Below are 24920 nucleotides of genomic sequence, written 5' to 3'. Positions count from 1 at the left end.
TAAGAAGAATAGTAGGTACAAGTTACAAAAAGAATTGTTCAAAAAGACCTTGTAGTTTTTGAGAAAATCCATTTTAAAAAAACAAAAAAAAAGTTTTGTAACTCATTTTTCTAGGTTTAAAAACCATTTTTTTGCATTTTCAAAATCCCTTTTCTCAAAAACTACAAGGTCTTTTTGAAAAATAATTTTTTTGACTGGTGCCCAATATATGTAGCAATTTGGTAGCAATAGCCTGTATGGGAACTTTGCTATTCACCACCAAAGTCGGCACAAAATTACGTGTAAATTAATGTAATGTAATTACGAATGATTACACAAAGTCAATTGAACTACGAATTTGTAATTACGTGAATGCGTAATTGCGGTAATTTACGCGTAGTCGTAATTAGCAGATTATTATCATCACTAGTTTGGAGTACTCCTTTAAGAAATATTGCACAGCCCCACCCACCCATTAAATGTAATTTCCCGTTGTTAGTGCAATTAGCAGGTCTAAATAAGGTAGCGCCTATCTACAATACATCATAAAAATTTGATTGCAAGTCTAGATGTTCCTAAAATAAAGTGGAAGCTAGATCAGATGTTGGGACCTCGTGGTTAGCGTTGGGTCACTTGCCTCAAGTTAAGAGGCCAAAACTTCAGGTTACTCTAAGAGTATACCAATGGCAGTAATAAAGTTGTATGGCCAGATTACCGGAGGCTTTTTGTGCCCCAATGGGAATGTTGATTGTAAGAACTAAACCCTAAACTAGGGCTATAGTGATCTAATGGCAGTGATACAAAAAGTGTCCTACTCACATACACAAGTGCAGGAAGCCATTCTGTATGAATCCCTTAGAATGCAGCTGATCAGAGTTAGTAACGGTCTATAGATAAATAGCCTAGGCTCGACTACAAAAGGGTGTCTCAGGGAAGATTGGAATGCTGCTATTGCTGGCCACCTTTACAAACTGCTAGTTGCCTGGTTATTCTACCAGTCCTCTGGCTAGCAGGCTAACACTTCTTCTGCATAATTATTCCAGGTGAATGACTCTAGGTCTGATGGGGTGGGTGCACGATTTTTACACCCTCGCCCTGGGTGCAATTTATCTTAGAAAATGCCCTGCCAAGCCCGGTGCGCACTTAAAGTGGATCCGAGATAAACTTTTACTCATTGCATAATTGTGTTCCTTTCATATAGTTTATAGGGCATTCCTCAAGCCAAATACTTTTGTTTTAATACTCTCCCTATAAACTAAACAAGCCTCGCCCACAGCTTCTCCAGAGTGCCTTGGCACTTTGAGCCTTAGTAGCAAGGGCTTATGGGAGCTCAGTCTGGGCAGGAGGAGGAGGTTACTAGCCAGAGATTTCAGAGGCAGAAGGGAGGAGGGAGGAGGAGGCTGAGGGCTGGAGATACAGTGCAGCTTGCCTGTGTGTAATGTGACAAACAGAACATGGCTGCCCTCATTGTATCACAGTAATAAATAATTATAAACTGTTGAAGCTGTTTGCAGCTAGATTTGCTGTGTAAACTATCTAAACTTTAGATAAGATGTATAGACAAGATACTTGTTATAGTTCGTTTTTCATCTCGGATCCGCGCTTGTCCATTTAAACTGGATGTTACTGTCAATAGTGCACAGGTTAAACTTGCCTGTCAAATGTTACCAGATTTACATGACTTGCCTACTATCTCAGCAATTGTGAAATAAATCCTTCTAATAGATCAGTTAGTAGCAGAAACGGTATATCTTAATGAATTACTACAACACAGTTGGTTGCTTATAATCTGATCTGCTGCATTCTCGTGACTATAGATTCTATCTCAGAATGGCTCCAACCACTGTACAAATCACTCATTGCGTGCAAATGTAAAAAACAACTGCATGTAGTTCAGATCTCTGAAATGGGGGAGCTTTGTGTAAAGCCCTCGGTTACATTTACCTCTGTGGGTGCAACACCGAAATTGTTCACTTTGAAATTCTCCATTTGCAACAGTTGAGCAGCTTTCTGGCAATATTACACGTCCTGAGCTGCTGTGGTGGCCAAGAACACATATTGACCTGTGTAGGAGATGACAGTAGTGAACGGTGCTGCATAGCACTTCCCTGTAATATGCTTTGGAATTGTTCAGAGCTGTGGAAACCACTGACTTCCAATTTATACGTTTGTCCACTGAGGCGAATGCAACTAAGAACTTAATATTCACAAAACCCAATCCTGACATTAAGGTTTCATAGCCATCCATTACATGTGGACAGCAGCCACAGCAACCCGTCAGAGACCAGCTTTTATTGAAAGTACTACTAACATATTTAAAGGGTAACTTTACCTGTAATGCCCTTTTCTTTCTGCAATAAAAACTCTTACAAAGCTCTCCTTCACCTAAACCCATCTGGTTCTTCCTCCACTGTGGCCTAGGAGCTGCTGACAAAAGTGAAGATGTGAAAGTTCTTCTGAGCTTCTTGTATCCATAGAGTAGAATTAAGATTTGAAAGACTGTTTGACCCTCTCTACCAATGGCACTCTCTAGTGGTCAAACTGGGAAACCTCTTTCCTCTTCCACCTTACTGACAGTTCCTAGGCCTGAGTGGGTGGAAGAACTTGAATGCTTCTACACATGTGAGTATTGTAAGAGTCTTTTATTGCAGGTACCTGATGTGATTAGAAAAAGGTGAGGGTTACTTTTTTTAGGCGTTCATTCAACGGGGTTTACCGACAACCATGCTAAATCTAAGCGGCTATCACAAACCCAGATTGCTCTAGACCACTCCACCGATGGACTCTTTCTAATGCAGAACAGAGAAATATGTTGTAGAGTCCAGCTGTAAAATAACACCTTTCCTATGTGGCTGGAGACAAAAACTGAAGTGGTGAAATAATACCAGTGGAATGCTCAAGAGATCTAAGTTGCCGATTCAACTATCGGTTCAAAATACCCGACACTTAGGGGCGTTGACATTTAATCTCCGCGCATAAGTGTTTCTGAGATTGTGGGGCAGCCCAATTTTAAATACAGTACTCTGTGGCCAGATTTAATACAATAAAAGCAAGTGGCTGACTGGGTTGCTGTGGTCGGCAGTAAAACGTTGTTCCTCAGATCAGGTCAGTGAAGATCTCCCACATAGAGGAGGAAGGTTTGTACGATGGGGAAGCTGATCCCTTTTCAGTCATGGCGTTCTTTCAAATCCTTTACGAAGGGTCAGTTTTCCCCAATATCAAAGTGTGCTAGTGGCAGTGATGTGTTAAGGGGGTCAGTCCTTCCTGGGCTTATGATGCAGCCTTTAAGACTGAAGAGATTGTTTAGACTTCCTCCATGTGAAGACTAATGTGTAGTCGTTCTGCGCTGTCCCAGAGGAGACAGTTCTAGTTCCAGTCCTGGAAGACAGGGACAGATATCCTTTAGATAGTCATTGTAGTTCCCCCTGCTGCAACCCGTCCATTTATCCCACATTGCAATCGATAGATCACCGTCTTGTTTGTCTTAGCAAGGCCTAGAGGTGTCATGGGAATGATAGAGCTTATTGGGAAATGGCGAGAAGAGAGTGCGTCAGAGTTCACAGACAGATGGCTATCCCCCTCCAGACCTGTAAGAGAGAGGGAGATTAGAGAATGCTAAGCCTTAGTCATTCACATCAACTGAAAAAAAAAAATCAAAAAGGAAAAAAAAAAGAAAGCAAACAAAAACAAAAGTAAAAATATTGTGAGAATTTATGAAACGGTTAAAGGATATAATTTGCACAAACGTAAAGGGAACTGGTCACATGAGAAATGGGAGATGCTTTGCTGGTCTTGGAATTGTAAGTCTCAGCTCTGCAGTTTATCCCTGGGTGATTCTTTTTTTTATTATTTTCTTTCTTAATGCATATATTATTAATGAACTGCAAATTTGTACAGATTCTGTTTTTGCCTACAATTTGATTAAAATCTATCGGTATTATGTGGAAGATTGAAGGATAAAGGTGGCCACTAATGGTCCAATTTCTAGCGAAAAATCGTTTGAGCGATCAGAAATTCTGATCGGATTGGTTGTAAATAATCTCCATTGGTGGACACAATCGATTATGAACGAGTGAAAAATATGTCGCCCGAGAGATAGGAAGCAATGATTGGTTAGTTGATGGTGTAGTGAACGATTTTTCGTCCGATCAGAATTTCTGATCGCTCGAACGATTTTTCGCTAGAAATTGGACCCTTAGTGGCCAGCTTAAGTCTTGATTATTATTTGTAGCAGCTGCAAAAATGCTTCAAATTAGTTCCTACACAGGTCTGGGAAAACATTTACGCCAGTAGGGGGAGCTTTTATGCTTTCTCTAAATAAATCCCAACCCCTCCCTTTCTCCTAAGGCCGGTTTTACACTGCCAACTAGCGTTTTCGGTGTGGTGTGATCAGATGATCGCAACGCCAAAAAAAGTCTTTTCAAATACCTGCGCTACTGCACGGTAATGGGATTCATGTATGCTAATGAGAGCCTAAGAGAGGCTCTCTAGCCCTCACTTCCTGTGGCGGAAATATGTAGGAAGTGTCCCGAAAAACATAATGCGCTGATACACGAACAGTTTAAAAAAGGTGCCTCATGATAGACTAAGGGCCTTTTTCCACTACCCTGCGATTTGCGATTTGCTTCTAATCGCAAATCGCAAGGTACATTAAACTAATGGAAACTGCAGCAGCAATTTCCATTAGTGCGATCCGATTGCGATGCGATTTTGGTCAAAGCGCAATCGTCGTCCTGCCGCGTTTTGTATGCGATTGAGCTGTACTATAATGAGTATAGTAGCTCAATCGCAATCGCAATCGCATGGTGGAAATTGAAACGCGATTGCGATCGCGATCGCAATCGCGATCGCATTTCATAGTGGAAAAGAGCCCTTAAGGACAATTCAGTCTATACAGGCCCTTTGATCTCTGCAGGATACCAGCCACAGCTGACAAACTTCACACCTTGACTCTAAATAGGACCTATCTCAGCAGGAGCCCTGAGCTGTCTCTTGTCCATCCTAATGTGTAAACATCAATATTCAGCAGAGAGACTTCTAGCTGTATACCAACCAAGAAATATCTATCCAATTGACAAATCCACAATAATTCTACTGAAGTCTGTTGGAATCTTCAGAAAGACAAAGAGAGGCTCGAGAGGACGTGGGAAAAGATATTCTTCACCGCAGAACCAAAATAACTCTGTGACAAAATCTGCAGAGTACACCCAGCCAACAACCCTAATAGCTCCAGCACAATCCAGCAGAGATGACAGCCACACATCTGGAGACTGTTCTGTCTTGGAGTCATCAATCTCAGACCTCAGCTCCCAGGGTAGCCCCATCAAGGCTGTCCTCTGCAACATCAGATCAATAAACAACAAAACAGCAATCATACATGATCTAATAGAGTCTTCTGATCTGGCCTGCCTGACTGAAACCTGGCTTTCTGAACCAGTTGGCCCCACCCTGGAGGCTGCCGTGCCAACAAACTATTCCGTGATATACTGCAACAGGAAAGAACGCAGGGGAGGAGGGGTTGCACTTTGCTTTAGATCAGCTTTGAAAATCAGACCACTTACTGTAGGACCTACCAACTCGTTTGAATGCTTGGGAGTGCAACTTTCAGCTGAGAAAAACATTAACATATTGCTGATCTACCGCCCACCAGAAAAACACTCAGACTTCCTTAAGGAACTTGTAGACCTCCTATGCAACCTAACACTGGAACACCCCAGATGGATTGTTCTTGGAGATTTCAATACATGGGTGGATGACTCCTCTTCAAAACTTGGAATAGAGCTACCTCGTGCCTTACATGAACTGGGCTTCCTCCAATCAATCAGCTCTGCTACTCACAGGAAAGGCCACACTCTGGACCTTATATTCCATACTGGGCTGTCAATAGCCAATGTGGAAATTAATCCTGTTGCCTGGTCAGACCATCACACTATCCACTTCTCCCTCTCAATACCAGCTGTCAAACACCAGGTCAAGAATCAAATAAAATATCGCCGCTTAAAAGGGCTAATGCTGGGAATACACGGTTCGTTTTTGCCTTCGTTTAAACCTTCGATTCGTTCGGTAAACGAATCGAGTGTTGAAAACGTATGTGAAAATAGTCATAATCTCATTATAGTTTCGATTAATAGACCCCAAAAACGAACGACTAGTGATCGAACATGTTTGATATTATCTCTCTTTATCCATCTAATCGAGCCATTGGTAGGCTTGATGGCTGTTCAGATCGATTATACATTCGTTTTTGCTAGTCCGTCCCTGTAAAAAGGGATTTTCGTTTCGTTTCTTTGCAGCCTTCGATCATTGGAAAAACGAAACCATCAGAATCGGAAAAAAAAACTAAACCGTGGGTGGTGATATTAACCGTATGACTGATTATTTCGGGATCGAAAAGGACAAAAGGCACAATCGAAACGAAGGTTTAAACGAAGGCAAAAACGAACCGTGTATTCCCAGCATAACACCTCAACATATCCGAGATAACCTTAGCTTTGATGAATTGACTGACTCCAGCTTGGACCCTGATACTCTGGTGTTTAAATACAACAAATGTGTGTCCTCCACCTTTGAGACCATTGCTCCTCTGCACACCAAATATCTTACTCCACACCATCATGCACAGTGGTTTGATAACGCTATAAAAGAGCTGAAAAGACAAGGCCGAAAACTTGAGAGACTGTGGTGCAAATCTCAGTCCCCAGAAGACAAACATGCCTTAATCCTCCACTTGAAGAGCTACCAAAAGGTAATCACGGGAAAAAAATTATCCTTTCTATCACAAGAGATTGCAAATGCAGTTAACAAACCAGCCCAACTGTTCCGCACAGTGGAAAAACTCTGCAACCCGGCATGTCAAAAACTTAACATCGAGTCTTCAAAGGACCTCTGTGACCAATTTGCCCATTTCTTCACAAAGTCTCCGCTATAAGGTCCGCTATAAGGTCCGCCATCCAACTTACAGCATCTGAGCCTAATATAGCGCCGAAGACCATTAGCAGAGACAATGTAACACCTTGGTCAAACTTCAAAGAAATTGATGAAGAAGTCACATCAAGCATCCTCCTTCACGTCCGCCTAACTACCTGTGACCTAGATCCTGGCCCAACACAGTTCATGTTGAACTGCCCCGACCTGTTCGTACCGGTATTCCTAAAAATTGTTAACTGTTCCTTAAAATCAGGGATATTTCCTGCTTTACTGAAGGAAGCAATCATCAGGCCTCTCCTCAAAAAACCCTCCCTGGACCCAGATGCAATGACCAGCTACAGACCTGTCTCTAACCTTCCCTTTCTGGGCAAGCTAATTGAAAAAGCTGTTTACCTCCAGCTAGAAGCCAAAATCCTACAAAACAACAGTTATGACCCATTCCAGTCTGGCTTCAGGAAACACCACAGCACTGAAACGGCCCTCATCCAAATATGCAACCACCTGCTCATGGCAAGAGACAGAGGAGAGTGCTCCATCCTCATACTGCTAGACCTTTCTGCAGCCTTTGACACAGTTGACCATGACATCTTGATAAACAGGCTACAGGAATACTGCGGCATTGATGGCATAGTTCTTCAGTGGTTCCAATCCTTCTTGAGTGGCAGAACCCACAAAGTGTCTATGGGGCCCTTCCTGTCCACCCCTGTATCACTTAGGTATGGGGTGCCCCAGGGCTCAATCCTCTCTCCCCTGCTTTTCACGATTTACATGTTACCGCTGGGAAAACTAATCCAAAAACATGGCCTGACATACCACTGCTATGCAGACGACACTCAACTATATCTTTCCTTCAAGCCTGGTGTGACAGACCCAACTCTAACTATAAACGCCTGCTTACGTGACCTACAGCAATGGATGAATGACAACTGGCTGAAACTAAATGCAGACAAAACTGAAGTCCTTCTGATAGGAGGGCAGAGCATGATAACAAAACAACTTAACTTGCAGTCTTCACCACTGGGAATAGGAGGCACGGATCTGCGCAGCTCTGATCATGTGCGTAGCCTGGGAGTTCTAATTGATTGGGATTTAAACTTCAGAACTCAAATCTCTGCTGTGGTGAAATCATCCTATTTTCACCTGAAGAACATTGCAAAAATCAAGCACCTCATACCCCCAGAAGATCTGCCAACCTTAGTCCACGCCTTCATCACATCCCGACTGGACTACTGCAATGCTCTCTACACTGGCCTTCCAAAAAAGGTCTTGTACCGACTACAGCTGATACAGAATACTGCTGCCAGACTGCTAACCAACCAACCCCGTCACTGCCACATAATGCCAGTCCTGCACTCCCTTCACTGGCTACCTATAGAATGGAGGGTCCTATTCAAGATCGGCCTACTGACATTTAAATCCCTGAATAATTTAGGCCCTGGATATATGAAAGATATGTTGCAGCTGCGTAGCAATCCCCGCATTCTCAGATCAACAGGTTCTAATAATCTAGTCATACCCAGAGTCCACTTGGAAACTTTTGGTCCCAGAGCCTTCTGTCATGCTGCCCCTACGTTTTGGAACTCCTTACCTCAACAGATCAGGACAGCTCCATCCCTGGACGTGTTTAAATCCAGACTGAAAACCCACCTGTTCAGTTTGGCATTTGCAGAAATATAACTTTTGTTGTGTGAATACTTCATCCTACTAATTACTGAATCTGAGAGAGCCTAAGCGCTTTGAGTCCTATGGGAGAAAAGCGCTATAGAAATGTTATTGTATTGTATTGTATTGTACATGACCTTCAATCGCCACATGTCACCGAGCATGCTGGCCCCTAATGTGCTGTTGTCCGCGCGTCAAATTGGAGACTTCTGCCGCATAGCACTGTGCCAGGTATGAAATGCCCCCTAGACTTTCATTGGTTTAGCGTTACCCTGCGGCAAAATAGGATATCACAACGCACCAGTGTGAACGGGCTTGATCTTCATTGTAATCTTTGAAATAATCCCAATATTAGAGTATGGTCCGAGCTACTGTATTCACTGATAAGGACTGCAAGGCTTTTGTCTTACCCTGACCTTAACCTACCACTGCTGATAATCTAACATTAACTAATTGAATCGTTTTCGATTGTGTTGGAGGTTGGTGCGGTAGTGCCCCAATAATTAGGTCCGCAGATGCCAAACAAAATGGTTTTGTCAGTGGCAAAGGGTCACAGTGGCTGAATGGCAAAAGAAGCATAACTACTTGAGGACCCTGGGCTTACACCCACCTAGGGACCAGGCAATTTTTTACAATTTAGGCCACTGCAGCTTTAAGGCCAAGCTGCAGGGCCGTACAACTCAGCACCCAAGTGATTCCCCCCCCTTCTCTGCCCACCCAACAGAGATTTCTGTTGGTGGGCTGTGATCCCTGCTGGGATGTTTATTTATTTTATATAATTTTTTTAAAAATAAAAATGCCTATTTATTTATTTTTTTAAATCCTCCACTTCCCCTGCCAGCCAATCAGCACAATCAACTGTTATAGGTTTTAGCGAGGAGAACACAGAGCATACCACTAAGGCTGCATCTGAAATGACCACCAGCTCAGTGTACAGCACCTAAATACACTTTCTGCACACTTCGCATTCAATTCAGATGCAAATCATATGCAAATCTGCTACTACTTGTCATGCAAACAGGAAACTCAGGAGGAGGGGCTGGGAGCAGCTAACCTGACAGTTACATAGTTACAGAGTTAAGAAACAGTGGGGGAAAGGCTGCGCGTCCCTAAACGCATGCTGCAATTGAGTGGTTAATCGCACAGGCATACACCGCCTCTATTAGACTGAAAAATGCATGTCCTGCATCCTAGACAAGTGCTAACATTTATTAAACTAGGAGGAACTTTAGCTTCCAATATGGTTTGCATGCAAAGTATATTATACTAGACACTTGCGCCACGGTGAGGCAAACCTCCGGGCAAGTGACCGAACCTAAATTTAAAACCTTGGGAGCAGCTAAGCAAAAAAAAAAAAATGTGTAACTAAGCTAAAGTTCCTCCTAGCGTTTGCATTATCGTGGCGCAAGTGTCTAGTACATTATACTTTGCATGCAAACCTTATTGGAAGCTAAAGTTCCTCCTAGCGTAATAAACGTTAGCACTTGTTTTGGATGCAAGGCATGCATTTTTCAGTCTAGCAGAGGCGGTGTATGCCTGTATGATTAACCATTCAATTGCCGCATGTGTTTAGGGATGCACAGCCTTTCCCCCACTGTTATATGCTTTAGCCTATGACAGCGAATCTCTTCCCTGCCTTCAGAGGGGACAGCCGTGTCCCCAGATCATACGTACTTTTGGCTGTAGCTGGGTTTTAGCAAATGAGGCCAGGATAGGGAAGGACAACCATGACACTGGAGCCTTCCGGCAAAAGGTTGGCGGTGCAGCTCCCATACTTCTGTTGTGACAAGTTCCCTTGTAAATAGAGGTGGTAGGGTGGGGAGTGACGTTTTCACATATAGACAAGACTTCCGCTCTGACAGTCTCATAGAAAAAGACTGATGATTGTACACAAAATTATGAATGTTATTTGTAGTTCTATCACATAACCATTAATATACGGTAAGTACACAAAAGTCACTGAAAAAGCCATAAAAACACTTAAACTGACATTTTAGCCATTTTTTATCTTAGTTTTGGATATAGTGTTATTTCTGTCTGGGTTACTGGCAGTTAGGAATGTAAGGGCTATGTCATAGGCACAGAGAAAATATAGTGTGTGTACAGAAAGTTAGAACTTTCCTAGAGAAAATAAGAGTGCAGAGTTCTGTGCAGTACCACAGACCCGAGACGTGAAAACGTGGGTCAGTTTTGGGTAACCCATGTTGTTTGCAAGCTGAATACGGGTAGAAAGTGTCATGAGTCAGTACACACATCCAATGTTCTTTATGGTATGTCTTACTAGGTGTGTGGTGGGGGCGTGACTAGGGGTGTGGCAGTGGTGTGACTAGGGGTGTGGTGGGGGCGTGACCTGCGTCAGTGGTGTGACTAGGGGTGTGGTGGGGGTGTGACTAGGGGTGCGGCAGTGGTGTGACTAGGGGTGTGGTGGGGGTGTGACTAGGGGTGCGGCAGTGGTGTGACTAGGGGTGTGGTGGGGGTGTGACTAGGGGTGCGGCAGTGGTGTGACTAGGGGTGTGGTGGGGGTGTGACTAGGGGTGCGGCAGTGGTGTGACTAGGGGTTGTGGTGGGGCCGTGACTAGGGGTGCGGCAGTGGTGTGACTAGGGGTGTAGTGGGGGCGTGACTAGGGGTGCGGCAGTGGTGTGACTAGGGGTGTGGTGGGGGCGTGACTAGGGGTGCGGCAGTGGTGTGACTAGGGGTGTGGTGGGGGCGTGACTAGGGGTGCGGCAGTGGTGTGACTAGGGGGTGTGACTAGGGGTGCGGCAGTGGTGTGACTAGGGGTGTGGTGAGGGCATGACTAGGGATGCGGCAGTGGTGTGACTAGGGGTGTAGTGGGGGTGTGACTAGGGGTGCGGCAGTGGTGTGACTAGGGGTGTGCTGAGGGCATGACTAGGGGTGCGGCAGTGGTGTGACCAGGGGTGTGGTGGGGGCGTGACTAGGGGTGCGGCAGTGGTGTGACTAGGGGTGTGGTGGGGGCGTGACTAGGGGTGCGGCAGTGGTGTGACTAGGGGGTGTGGTGGGGTGTGACTAGGGGTGCGGCAGGGACTTGTCTTAAAGGTGTCCCTCTTTGTAATCTCTAATTGTTGGGAGGTATGCTAATGCAAGGTAAACCGATCAGCTGACCAGGAAGCTGAGACAGCAGGGGCTGCATTATACAATACCAGGAGAGGTATTTGAAGTCTGCAAATGTTTATTTTTTTGCCTGCTAGAACAGCTATGGTCCTGGGAAACACAGCACACAAAACGTGATGTAGGATAGAAAAACAGATGTGACAGAGGAGAGATTGGGTGACAGTTTGGTGATGGTATCACAAGAATCCCTAGCTGCACCTGGGCTTGTCTGGGAGAGCTCAGAAACTGTAGTAGGGCTGCGTTGGAAGTATAGAGATGTGAAGGGAGAGGAGGTGGGATTCAGAAGTGCATGCAGTTGACGTCATTTGCGTCATACCTTCCTCTTCGGATATTCCTTGCAAAGTAGAAAGGAAAACAATGAAAAAAATTAGTATGAATATATTTAAGACAAGACAATTTAAAACGTCACTAAACAGCAATTTAAAACAGATTGAAGTAGATCTAGCCTGTATTAAAGGATACCCGAAGTGACATGCGGCATGATGAGATAGACATGTGTACGATACCCTGGGGCGCCTCCTATACAGTTTTTAATCATCTAAAACCCCACCGAGTAGGGTGTGCCCATTACACACTACCAGTACAAGGACAATTTTTGTAAGGAGCAGCGACCAATAATATCGTTTGAAAAAGGCAGAGTGGGGACGGTACTTCCCCATATGCCAAGACGAGTGGTTGCTTCTTATAGCAACCTACCCTTGTGAGTATAACCAGTACTATTTATTGTTTGCCGATTACCATACGATATCACACCAGAAGGTGCTCCCGGTGTCCTTGTGTTTTTTTGTCTACCTCTTCAGCATTCGGCTGGTATACTGCCTACATTAGCAGTCAAAAGAACCATGCTTACAGATACCTTAAAGAGGAACTCCAGTGAAAATAATGTAATAAAAAGTGCTTCATTTTTACAATATTTATGTATAAATGATTTAGTCAGTGTTTGCCCCTTGTAAAATCTTTTAAATCCCTGATTTATATTCTGACATTTATTACATGGTGACATTTTTACTGCTGGCAAGTGATGTAGCTGCTGCTTGCTGTTTTGGCAGTTGGAAACAGCTGTAAACAGCTATTTCCCACAATGCAACAAGGTTTACAGACAGGAAACTGCCAGAAGTACCTCGGTACTCAGAGTTTCTTGTGGGAGGGGTTTCACCACAATATTAGTCATACAGCGCCCCCTTATGGTCTGTTTGTGAAAAGGAATAGATTTATGTTGTAAAAGGGGGTATAAGCTACTGATTGGGATAAAGTTCAATTCTTGGTCGGAGTTTCTCTTTAAGGCAGCAGGCTAGGGCTAAGGCTAGCTTTACAATGCAAGTTCAGTTGCGTTCCATTTAACAACAAGAATGCAAGCAGCGTGTTGCGTCACATGCATTGCGGCAAGCCAGGTTACTATGTGACCGTTACGCCGCACCGTACCGATCGCTTCCACGCCGCCGTCCTCCACTGCCCGCAGCTTCAGGAACCGGGGGCCCCCGACTTCCGTCAGTTGGCTCCAGACTACGCAGGAGAAGTGTGCTGTTTGCATATCTCGCCAGCAGCCACTGTGGAGATTAGTAGAGGGCGCACTTCTCCTGCGTAGACTGGAGACGACTGACGTAAGTGACGGGTCCCAGTCCCCGAAGCTGCGGGAAGCGCGTGGAAGCGATCCGAGCGGATGGGGCTGGAGGAAGCCCCAGGTACGTATAAATCTTTTTCATTTAGTTCAGCTCCTGAGTTCCTTTAAGTGAATATTTTTTACAATTGAAAAATACTGTTTCAAGGCAAGAAAATGTTGATACCGTATATTGTGAATAGGGATGGTCAATGGAATGCTAATAAACTAGAGCTGATGCAGGAATATGCAAATTCTGTATGCAAATTTCTGCAGTTTGAAATTGAACCAATCGGCTTTATTCGATGGGTCTATTCTCGAGCTGCATCAATTTGCATATTCCTGCATCAACTCAGGATTATTGAATCTCATTGACCAGTGAAAGCAAATGATACATGCAGATGGGAAACGTAGGTGACCGATGTGCTGTAAGCTACATGCAGAAGTAAGAGGTTCATGAAGCTGGTCTGGGAAAGACAACAGTAGCCATAGAGCATCTGCTGTTGTCATTGGAAACGCAACACGGATTGTTGTGTGGTGTAAAGCCGCTATTCTTATGCTTCATACACACTTGAGATAAAAGTCTTTGGAAAAGGCAAGATCACAGGCCAATCTTACCCCATTCCATGTAGTATGAGAGCCACACCTACACAGTCTATTCTATGGAGCTGCACTCCCCATCAGATAAAAACCTTTGCAAGATGCTGCACACAAAGATGCCCGTACACACTCAAAAGATCAGTATCTGCAAAAGATCTGTTCCTGCAAAATATCCATTCCTGCAAAATGCATTCATAGTCTATGAGATCTGCAGATCATCATACACACTTGGTTTAACAGACAATTATCTGCAGATCATCTGCAGATCAGATCCACCAGGATGGATTTTCAGATCTGCAGATGATTGCCAGATATGCAGATGAAGTCTGTTAAACCAAGTGTGTATGATGATCTGCAGATCTCATAGACTATGAATGCATTTTGCAGTAATGGATATTTTGCAGGAACAGATCTTTTGCAGATAATGATCTTTTGAATGTGTACGGGCATCTGTGTGTGTAGCATCTTGCAAAGATTTTATCTGATGGGGAGTGCAGCTCCATAGAATAGACTGTGTAGGTATGGCTCTCATACTACATGGAAGGGGGTAAGATTTCTGTCTGATGGGGAGTGCAGCTCCATAGAATAGACTGTGTAGGTGTGGCTCTCATACTACATGGAAGGGGGTAAGATTTCTGTCTGATGGGGAGTGCAGCTCCATAGAATAGACTGTGTAGAGTATGGCTCTCATACTACATGGAAGGGGGTAAGATTTCTGTCTGATGGGGAGTGCAGCTCCATAGAATAGACTGTGTAGGTGTGGCTCTCATACTACATGGAAGGGGGGAAGATTTCTGTCTGATGGGGAGTGCAGCTCCATAGAATAGACTGTGTAGAGTATGGCTCTCATACTACATGGAAGGGGGTAACATTGGTCTGTGATCTTGCCTTTTCCAAAGACTTTTATCTCAAGTGTGTATGAAGCATTAGTGTTCAGTAGCACTTGTGTATACTAATTTGCAGCTTGTCACCTCTCTACATGCTTGATCTAAAACATGTAACCTGTTTAACCACTTTTGGTTCCTGGATGAAAGGAATTTCCAAATTACCTACACAAGTTCCAGGATGTGAGACTTAGAGCACTAAAAAAGGAACTTACAGCACTAAAGCCACCGTCCCGACAGTGCACACTCTGAGGCCCAGTGCACACCAAAAACCTCTACAGATCCTCAAAACGCTAGAGGTTTTTGGAGCAGATTTCAGAGCGATTCTAGGCATGTATAGAGAGGTTTTCTAAACATGCCTGGCATTTTTTGGAGCGTTTTTGTGTAGCAGATTTCATATATTGTTACAGTAGCTCAACAGCTTCTGTAACAAAAACGCCTGGAAAACCGCTCTGATCTAGCGTTTTTCAGAGCGGTTTTCCACTTTCCTATAGTTTAACATTGAGGCAGAAACGCCTCCGAAATCTAAAAAATGCTGCAGCCCCCGAGTTTGCGTTTCTGGAAAAAAACGAGCCGCTCTGGTGTACACCAGAACATTCACTTTCAGTAGCCAAGCGGTTTTCAAACCGCTAGCGTTTTGAAAACCGCTCCAGGAGCGCTCTGGTGTGCACCAGCCCATATACGTGCCCCGATCCCATTGTGAATGGTTGCTGCTAGCGGCAGTCATTCCAATAAAGTTACAGGGGGAAGTTTGTGCTTTTTTGGCCGGTTGCTCCAACAACTGGCAAGCCCGTGTATTTGGCACCAGCGATCCCCACCAGGGCTGGATACAGGGGACATTGCTGTATTTAATGATAGTAAACCGGAGTGTAAGTGAAAACCAATACCAAATGAAGACTGTGCTAGCCAAACTGTTTAAACTGGACTTTTGGCTAATAAAGAAGACAAGGCGGTGCTGATCTTGTTGGTTTTTACTATGTTAAAGTGGACTTGAACTGAGAACTTCCCCTCTGCACTAAAAGATAAGCAACAGCATATTAACCTTTAAAGAAAAACATTTCTTTGTTACAGCTGATACAAATCCTGCAATAAAACCTCCAGTGTTTCTACTTCCTGCTGTCACGTAAGCAGACATATTGTTAACATCCTGTGCTTTCAAATGAGCTTATCTGCCGTGGCAGTCATGTGACACAGGGGAGAGATCAAATTACAACTTGTGATTAGACACAAATGAGGGGGAATTGCACAGGCTAAACTCTTTAAATACATACAGGGTGCATTTCTCTATGTTTTTCTTCTGTCCTGTGCAAGAGTTCAGGTCCACTTTAAAGGATACCCGAAGTGACATGTGACATGATGAGATAGACATGTGTATATACAGTGCCTAGCACACTAATAACTAGGCTGTGTTCCTTTTTTTTCTTACTCTGTCTGAAAGAGTTAAATATCAGGTATGTAAGTGGCTGACTCAGTCCTGACTCAGACAGGAAGTGAGTACAGTGTGACCCTCGCTGATAAGACATTCCAACTATAAAACACTTTCTAGCAGAAAATGGCTTCTGAGAGCAGGAAAGAGATAAAAAGGGGAATTTCGTATCAGTGAGGATCACACTGTAGTCACTTCCTGTCTGAGTCAGCCACTTACATACCTGATATTTAACTCTTTCAGGCAGAGAAAGAAAAAAGGAACACAGCCTAGTTATTTGTGTGCTAGGCACTGTACATACACATGTCTATCTCATCATGTCACATGTCACCTCGGGTATCCTTTAAGAACCAATAACATGCTCCATCAGGTAAAGTGGCGGAAGGCTGTATGTGAGCAGGTACGAGCACAAGTGAGTTTACAGTGCTAATCCCACCATGGCAGAGACACTGAATTAGCATGCTTGTCTCTACTTTACAGTAAGAGTATTCGCATACTCTGCACAGGAGGAGGGAAGGAGGAGGAGCACCTCCCCCCCCCCCCAGTCTGTGGAGATTGTACCTGAGCCAGCGCACCAAGTAATGCTCCAGTACAACCTCACATGGGGACACTGACTGGGGGTGTCACTTGCAGTGACGTTTTATTGGTTGTCTCCCCACCAAGCATGAATAGCCCAGGAGTTGTAGCTCTGGGTGTCCCTCCTGAGGCTTCTCACATGGGCACTTTGCAGTGTGTAACGTTTGGTCTTCAGGGCAGCAGACAACACAAAATGGGATGAATTCTAATGGACAGTGGAGCCGAGTGAAAGTTACATGTATGTCAATGACCACAGGACAGGTCAGCTTGTCACTTACTTGAATCCCCAGCCTGTCCCCCCGAGCACAATAGCAGCAATGAGCACAGCTCCTGCAATGGACCCGATGATGATGTTTGTACCGCTTGGACCTGTAATAAACACCCACAGCATGATGAGAGAGAAATGGGAACACTTCATACTCAGGGGGGTATCTGGGTAATATAGAGCCTATGGCAGGCATCGGCAAGCTTGGCCCTCCAGCTGTTAAGGAACTACACGTCCCACAATGCATTGCAGGAGTCTGACAGCAACAGTCATGACTCAAAGGCAAATGCATTGTGGGACTTGTAGTTCCGTAACAGCTGGAGGGCCGAGTTTGCCCATGCCTGGCCTATGGCGAACACTGAAACTGGGGCAAAAAATGGGGGACTGCTGCGCTAACTAACGTGGTGCCTGCGGCGCGCGCAGCGCGCGCAGCCAAAAAATGGGTGTGGCCATGACATTCTATGGTCGGAGCTAACCTAATGATGTAACAGCGAGGCATAAGAAAGCAGCGTTTACGCCATGATGTGGTCAAACGATGATTCGCATCATGGGTGTGCAGAAGCTGTGTGATGCTATTTAATAGTATACCGTAACCCCAAAGCAGCAAACACAGCCAACTATGACCATTAAATAATAAATGCAGCAACTGTTACCCCGGACACCAGAAAATAAACGCAATGGGCAACATTTCAGCACAAAATAAACGTATTGCAGGCAACATTTAATTCAGCACAAAATAAACGCATTGCGGGCAATATATCAGCACAAAATGAACGCAATGGGGGCAAACATGTCAGCACAACATAAACGCATTGCGGGCAACATTTCAGCACAAAATGAACGCAATGGGGGCAAACATGTCAGCACAAAATAAACGCACTGCGGGCAACATTTCAGCACAAAATGAACGCAATGGGGGCAAACATGTCAGCACAAAATAAACGCACTGCGGGCAACATTTCAGCACAAAATAAACGCAATGGGGGCAAACATGTCAGCACAAAATAAACGCAATGGGGGCAAACATGTCAGCACAAAATAAACGCACTGCGGGCAAACATGTCAGCACAAAATAAACGCAATGGGGGCAAACATGTCAGCACAAATTAAACGCAATGGGAGCAAACATGTCAGCACAAAAACGCAATGGGACACATTTCACCTGGAAAAAAAAAAGCATGTACTCACCTGACAGAAGTCCCCTCACGCAGCCGGCCTCTGGTGTGTGTGCAGCTCCTCCGGACGATCCTCCTTCAATCTCCTGCTCTCCTCTCACAGGCAGAGCGGGGCTACGGCAAGATGGCGTCCGGAGGCGGAGCCCTGTACCGGAGACACAAATAGTCTCCAGTACAGGGACACAAAATAGTCTCCAGTACAGGGCTCCACCTCCGGACGCCATCTTCCCGTAGCCCCGCTCTGCCTGTGCCTGCCGGAGCACTCAGCACAATGCAGGCTGCTGGAGCGGGCTGCGCGGAATGAACTAGCGCAGCGTCTGAGACGCTGCGGCTAGTTCATTGTACGGTGACCAGAGTCCCGAGGCCGGGACGTCCCGCTGCTGAAAGCGGGACGTTTCCCGGGACCTCATGCAGCCTTGGACAGCGCCCCCCGAAGGCGGGACGCATCCCGGGTGAAGCGGGACATATGGTCACCGTAGTCTAGGGTGCCAGGACATCTGTTCCTATAGGCTCCTGTGATGTAAATCCGGGCCTGCATGCATGGAGGGCGGAGTCTAGGGTGCCAGGACATCTGTGCCTATAGGCTCCTGTGATGTAAATCCGGGCCTGCATGCATGGAGGGCGGAGTCTAGGGTGCCAGGACATCTGTGCCTATAGGCTCCTGTGATGTAAATCCAGGCCTGCATGCATGGAGGGCGGAGTCTAGGGTGCCAGGACATCTGTGCCTATAGGCTCCTGTGATGTAAATCCGGGCCAGCATGCATGGAGGGCGGAGTCTAGGGTGCCAGGACATCTGTGACTATAGGCTCCTGTTAGGTAAATCCACGTCTGCTGCATGGAGGGTGGAGTCTAGGGTGCCAGGACATCTGTGCCTATAGGCTCCTGTGATGTAAATCCTGGCCTGCATGCATGGAGGGCGGAGTCTGGGGTGCCAGGACATCTGTGCCTATAGGCTCCTGTGATGTAAATCCAGGCCTGCATGCATGGAGGGCGGAGTCTAGGGTGCCAGGACATCTGTGCCTATAGGCTCCTGTGATGTAAATCCAGGCCTGCATGTATGGAGGGCGGAGTCTAGGGTGCCAGGACATCTGTGCCTATAGGCTCCTGTTAGGTAAATCCACGTCTGCTGCATGGAGGGTGGAGTCTAGGGGTGCCAGGACATCTGTGCCTATAGGCTCCTGTGATGTAAATCCTGGCCTGGTGATGGGGAAGGCAGGTAAATGTCATACCTGTCACCTTATGGTTCCAGTAGTTGTACAAGTTTTGGATTCGTTTTTTCCTTACCGTAGATATACTTTAAAAGCAGACTGAGTACCTTTGTATTTCTCCACTATGCCAGTGGATTTAGGAACAGGCAGAGGGTCATACACACTACAGTCCTTCCCAGTCCAGTCCAGGTGGCAAATGCATTTCCCCTCATTACTGCAAACCTAAAAACCAAAGAAACATTTTTAAAAGTTGAACTTTAAATAAAACTACGCCAATGAAAGTCTATGGGGCCTTTCATACCTGTGCGATGCGCCGAAGTGACGTTTTTGACGTTCAGCCACCGCAAGAGCATCGCTGCCCCGATCTTGCATCTTGCGTGGTGACGTGCGTCGAACCGGAAGTTATGTAAGTCTATGGCGCCGCACAACTTTAAAACCGTTCACCTCATGTATTCATGCTGGGCATGCACGGAATCATATTTTGTCAAAAGACTTCTGTGATATTCGTCTTTTTCGGCCACAGGAAGTGAGCGCTGGAGAGCCCCACTTCCTGCTGCTGCTAGATGGGGATAATGGGTATAACACAGAAATCCCAGAAGGCTGGTTTTGGCGTTGCGGTGCTACCCTGGCATAACCGCGCAATGACCAAGCCAACGCACAGTGTGAAGCCAGCCGAATGGGATGAGATGTAGTGGCAAGGAATTTAAGACCTTATTCACCAAAGCAGGCACGGTCCACAGAGGAAGGCTTTCTAAAATATTAAAGCGGAATGAAACCCAGCATTTATTCTTTGCTCTAATAGATTATTTACAGCATATTATATACAACCAGCATTTTTTTTTTTTTACTAGAACAGCATTCAAAGGGTTACACACAAGAATTAGAAGTTTCCTGCCGGCAAAGCTGGACGCATCCGAAATGCAGATAATGTTATCTTGTATTTAATTGTATCAAATGAGGAATGTAAACAAACACTTCTCTGACACTGCAGGCTCTGCTGAACAAATTCAGACAATCGGAAAGCATTTCGGCTTACGTTAGAAGATGAATAAAGCAATTATAAATAAAATGCAAAGTCAACTCTCAGAGCAAAAAAGTGTACTTTGGGAACGTATCAATTCTAAATGAATAATAATACTTATGCACAAAAGCAAATATGATAACCGTATGGCATATAAAAAGTAGGAAAACCTGTTTTTATTGAATATTAGGTCAGGGTTTTATACCGCTTTAAGAGGGTAAAAAAAATAATAAGAAGAAATATTCAGTGTATACAGCTTTTCTGTTTAATCTTTTGGGATCAGAATTGCCAAGTTCTGACCAACATTCTTACAATCCAAAGGAATTAACTTGGGGTTATGGTTTTTTTTTTACTTAGAAAACATTTGTATTTCATGAACAGAACTTTTGCAAGTGGGTCAGCAATCAGCTTAAAGTGGGATTGTCACCATAAAAAATCAAATTTCAACAGCAACTGGTCTGAGTGTATTAAGTGATAAAGATGGTAATCCTGCATTCAAAACTTTCAAAACTTTTTCTGCTGTTATCATTTGGAGTTATCACATACTTAAGGAGCACTGGCACTTTAGTAGTCAGTGCCAAACAGTTGCATGCTGGGGTTTTTTTTTATCTATAAAATATTCCTCCTCTTCCATTTATTTCCCTGCTTAGCTGCCTATCTAGAACATGATCCTCTGCTCACTTGTGTTTACAAGCAAGGCAGAGGTGACTCAGTATTGGAGGTGAAAAGAAAAAAAAGTAAAGGGCAGAAATGACATCAGGATTTAGCCTAAACTGTGGGCAAAAGACATGGCCCCACCAGGAACAGAATTCTCTTCATTTACTATATAACATTCACTGAAATTCAAAACTTGGACAGTATAATACATGTGTTATGTAAGTATTTATGTACTTATATATGTGTTTTTTCCCTGGCACAGTATGGCTAATCCTACTGCTTTAAACAGAAGGCACTAGTGTATATTTCTATCCCCTTTTTCCCATTTCATGGCACCTACCCCATGGTCAGAGCACACCTCTCCGCTGCTACTGCCGGGGCATGTGCTGAAGTTGAATACCGTTGCCGGGAGGCACTTCCGATCTAGGCACATCATGTTGGGTCCACATGGTGTCCCATCCTCCACATAGCCCAATCCGGATCCATCTGGCAGCATCACCTGCCCCCCTCTGTAAAGCCAACAAAATAGCACAGTTACAACTGAAACAATTCAGTGCATTATTCCAATTATAAGTTGATACATGGAGTCATGTAAAATGGATATATTATATACACCTCTTATTAGTATTGCAAAATAAAGGTATTAGTTAATGCGGATCCGAGATGAAAAAGTAACTATAACAAGTAACTTGTCTATGTATCTTATCTAAAGTTTAGATAGTTTACGCAGAAAATCTAGCTGCAAACAGCTTCAATAGAATATGATTATTTATTCCTGTGATACGACAGCAGCCAATTTCTGTTTGTCACATTACACACAGGCAAGCTGCTCTGCATCTCCAGCCCTCAGCCTACGGAACATTTCACTCCCCATACCTCCTCCTCCTCCCTCTGCCTCTGGAATCTCTGGCTAGTAACACCTCCTCCTGCCCAGCCTGAGCTCCCATAACCCCTTGCTACTGTCTGAAAATGCCAAGGCTCTCTGAAAAGCTGTGGGCGAGGCTTGTTTAGTTTATAGGGAATTAGAGTATTAAAACAAAAACAAAAAAGTATTTGGCTTGAGGAATGCCCTATAAACTATATGAAAGGAGCACAATTATGCAATGAGTAAAAGTTCATCTCGGATCCACTTTAAAGAGGAACTATAAGCAAAACAACATAATGAATAAAATGGTTTATATTTTTAGATTTATTGATAAATTATTTAGTCAGTGTTTGCTGCAAATGTATGCAGCTTGAACATGAACCAATCAAATCCGGCCGAGGTAAAATTTGCTTGGTCCATTTTAAATCTGCATACAACATTTACATACTCCTGCATCAACTCAAAATTATTTGAATCTTATTGACCATCCCTAGCTTCCATCTCCTGGTGGAAAGGAGAGTCTGAAGCTCCCCCAAAATAACTCTTTTTACTTGCCATTTATCTTCAGCAACAAGATCCTAGCTGAAACGCTGCATTCCGGCGGCAGAACAATGTCTTTATACCCCCAAATCCCTAGGGCAAAATTCGGGGCTCCTTCCTGGTAGAGGCAGAGCATTTCACAGTAGCTATGCCTCTGCTGGAGTCAATCTACGCCTCTCCACCGCCTCTCTCAGTCTTCTTTCACTGAGGGGGGCAGGAAGAGGTGTAGATTGGCGGAGATTAATACGACTAGAGACAGCAATACAGCGCAAAGCTCTGACTTCCCCGGGCAGCAAAATGCACGACCTGGAAAGTCATGGAATTTTGCCCCAGGATTTGGGGGTTATAAAGACCTCGTTCTGCCGCAGGAATGCAGCGTTTCAGCTATGGCCCTTCTATCAAATATAACTCAAAACTATTTGCCCATATTGGCTGGATTTCAGACATTTCTCTTTTTGTGTAACAGCACCCCCTGCTGCTTAAATATACAAATACTGTTCAGTTCAGCAGTTATTAGCTAGCACTTGTATCCGAATCACCATTCAAAAAGGACATTGCTTCAGCTGTTGAATTGAATGTATGTGTGGTATTTCGTCATCAGTGACCCATAATATAGCCGGGTATTGTAAGGCAAATTTCCATTTCTTCTCCACACATTTTGCGCATGCAGAATTAAACAATTGGCGTTTTTTTAGAAACTTCCAGTGAATAGTCATTAAACAGACGTATTTTTGATCCGTGATAGTCGACTGTCCCAGATCTCGGAAAGCGCGCAGAAGATCAGACTTTTAAGCAAAATCAAGATACCTGGCTAGAACCAAGCGTGGTGGACGTTTATCAGTATCTACTCGTGGGGAGGGGGGGGGGGGGGGCGACTCTATGAGCTCTCTCCACTTTGAGGGCCCTTTTAAATCTCAGGGCTTTTGGTATTGTGACCATACAAAGTTCATGAAGGGCTGGGGCTGCTAGCGATTCTGGAACTGCCACCACTCTTAAATTATTTTGGCGTGAGCAATTTTCAAGGTCCTGGAGTTTGTCATGAAACTGCTTATTTTCCTCCACAAGTTTAGTGTAGTTCTTATCATCCTTAACCCCCTTATCTTCTATGGCTTGGATTCTATGCTCAGCCTGGTCAAGTTTCGGATCGTGAGCCTGTAACTTGCTGTGTATGGCCTGGATTGATTTGTCTAATGTAGCCTGCAGCGTGGCCTGAAGCTCTGGGGCAAGCTGTCTAGCAACTTCTGTTGCTAGCCGTTTATAGTCTAGGGACAAACCGCCCTCTATTCAGAGGAGAGGATGGTTCCTCGGTGTCCCAATCTGTAGTTTTCTGCAAGGAAGCTTCCCACTCTGGAGATTGGTGCTGCGCCACAAGCGCTGAAGATAAATGGCAAGTAAAAACAGGTATTTTTTATGGCTTCAGACTCTCTTGAAAGGGGCACTATGCCGAAAAATTTTAAAATTTAAAATATGTGCAAACACAGACAAATAAGAAGTACATTTTTTTCAGAGTAAAATGAGCCATAAATTACTTTTCTCCTATGTTGCTGTCACTTACAAGAGGTAGTAGAAATCTGACAGAAGTGACAGGTTTTGGAATTGTCCATCTATTCATAGGGGATTCTCAGGGATTTATTTATTTTCAAAAGCACTTAGTGAATGGCAGTTTCTCTGTCCAACTGCCAAAAAACTGTGTAGTGAGCAGGGAGGCTGGCCAGCATCATTGTTTAAATCCTTTTTAGGGAATATCTTTATAAAGAATAAAAGCCTTGCTTAGAATCCCCTATGAAGAGATGGACTATTCCAAAACCTGTCACTTCTGTCAGATTTCTACTACCTACTGTAAGTGACAGCAACATAGGAGAAAAGTAATTTATGGCTCATTTTACTCTGAAAAAAACGTACTTCTTATTTGTTTGCTTGCACATATTTTAAATTTTACAATGCCATAGTGCCCCTTTAAGTGACTCCTCATGACAACCACAGGGAAATGGTGGCAGACAATCAGAGCCGCATAGAGCTGGCGACTATGGGCCTGTTTCCACTGGCCACATTGCCGCCATGCGGATCAGTCATCGCACCGCTCCACATGCACCCGCAGGCATTTCCGGTCGCATTGTGATGTGGTGTGGCTACCCTATGGGACCCGGATGCGAACTGCGGAAAACTGCAGCATGCTGTCCACAAATTTACCAGAAATTTGCGGCAATGGAAACAGTTTCATTGACTAACACTGACTGCAGTTTGTGTGTGGTGTGGTGATTGCGTGTAGTGGAAACGGACCCTAAACGCGGATTCATGTCATTCCTAGCACCACTCTTCAGAATGAGGGCACAACAACGCTTTACCCGTAAAACTGGCCAAACACTATACAATTTTGCTTTTGTGATTATGATCAATATTATGATCGA

General features: G+C 44.5%; 1 protein-coding gene across 3 annotated transcripts in view; it reads right to left on the bottom strand.

Moving 5' to 3' along the window:
• Nucleotides 1-207: 207 nt before the first annotated feature.
• The window catches only part of ADAM11 (ADAM metallopeptidase domain 11), a 180472-nt gene continuing 155759 nt past the window's right edge, over nucleotides 208-24920 (bottom strand). For 2 of the 3 annotated variants that reach the window (XR_011025410.1, XR_011025411.1), the window contains 5 exons: nucleotides 21448-21616; nucleotides 19537-19651; nucleotides 17060-17150; nucleotides 11897-12032; nucleotides 208-3566 (listed from right to left, as the gene is read on the bottom strand). Coding sequence is in view for 1 of the 3 variants with exons in the window: in XM_068264201.1 (XP_068120302.1) it covers nucleotides 3551-3566; nucleotides 12015-12032; nucleotides 17060-17150; nucleotides 19537-19651; nucleotides 21448-21616 (409 nt within the window). In the remaining 2 variants the exon portion in view is untranslated. The remainder of the gene's footprint in view (nucleotides 3567-11896; nucleotides 12033-17059; nucleotides 17151-19536; nucleotides 19652-21447; nucleotides 21617-24920) is intronic. The other variant, XM_068264201.1, reaches the window with a different exon arrangement.

This window comes from Hyperolius riggenbachi, chromosome 12 (assembly GCF_040937935.1).
Source record: "Hyperolius riggenbachi isolate aHypRig1 chromosome 12, aHypRig1.pri, whole genome shotgun sequence".
NCBI lineage: Eukaryota > Metazoa > Chordata > Amphibia > Anura > Hyperoliidae > Hyperolius > Hyperolius riggenbachi.
Note: the sequence above shows the minus strand (reverse complement) of the source record. Positions and strands in the feature narration are given on the sequence as shown.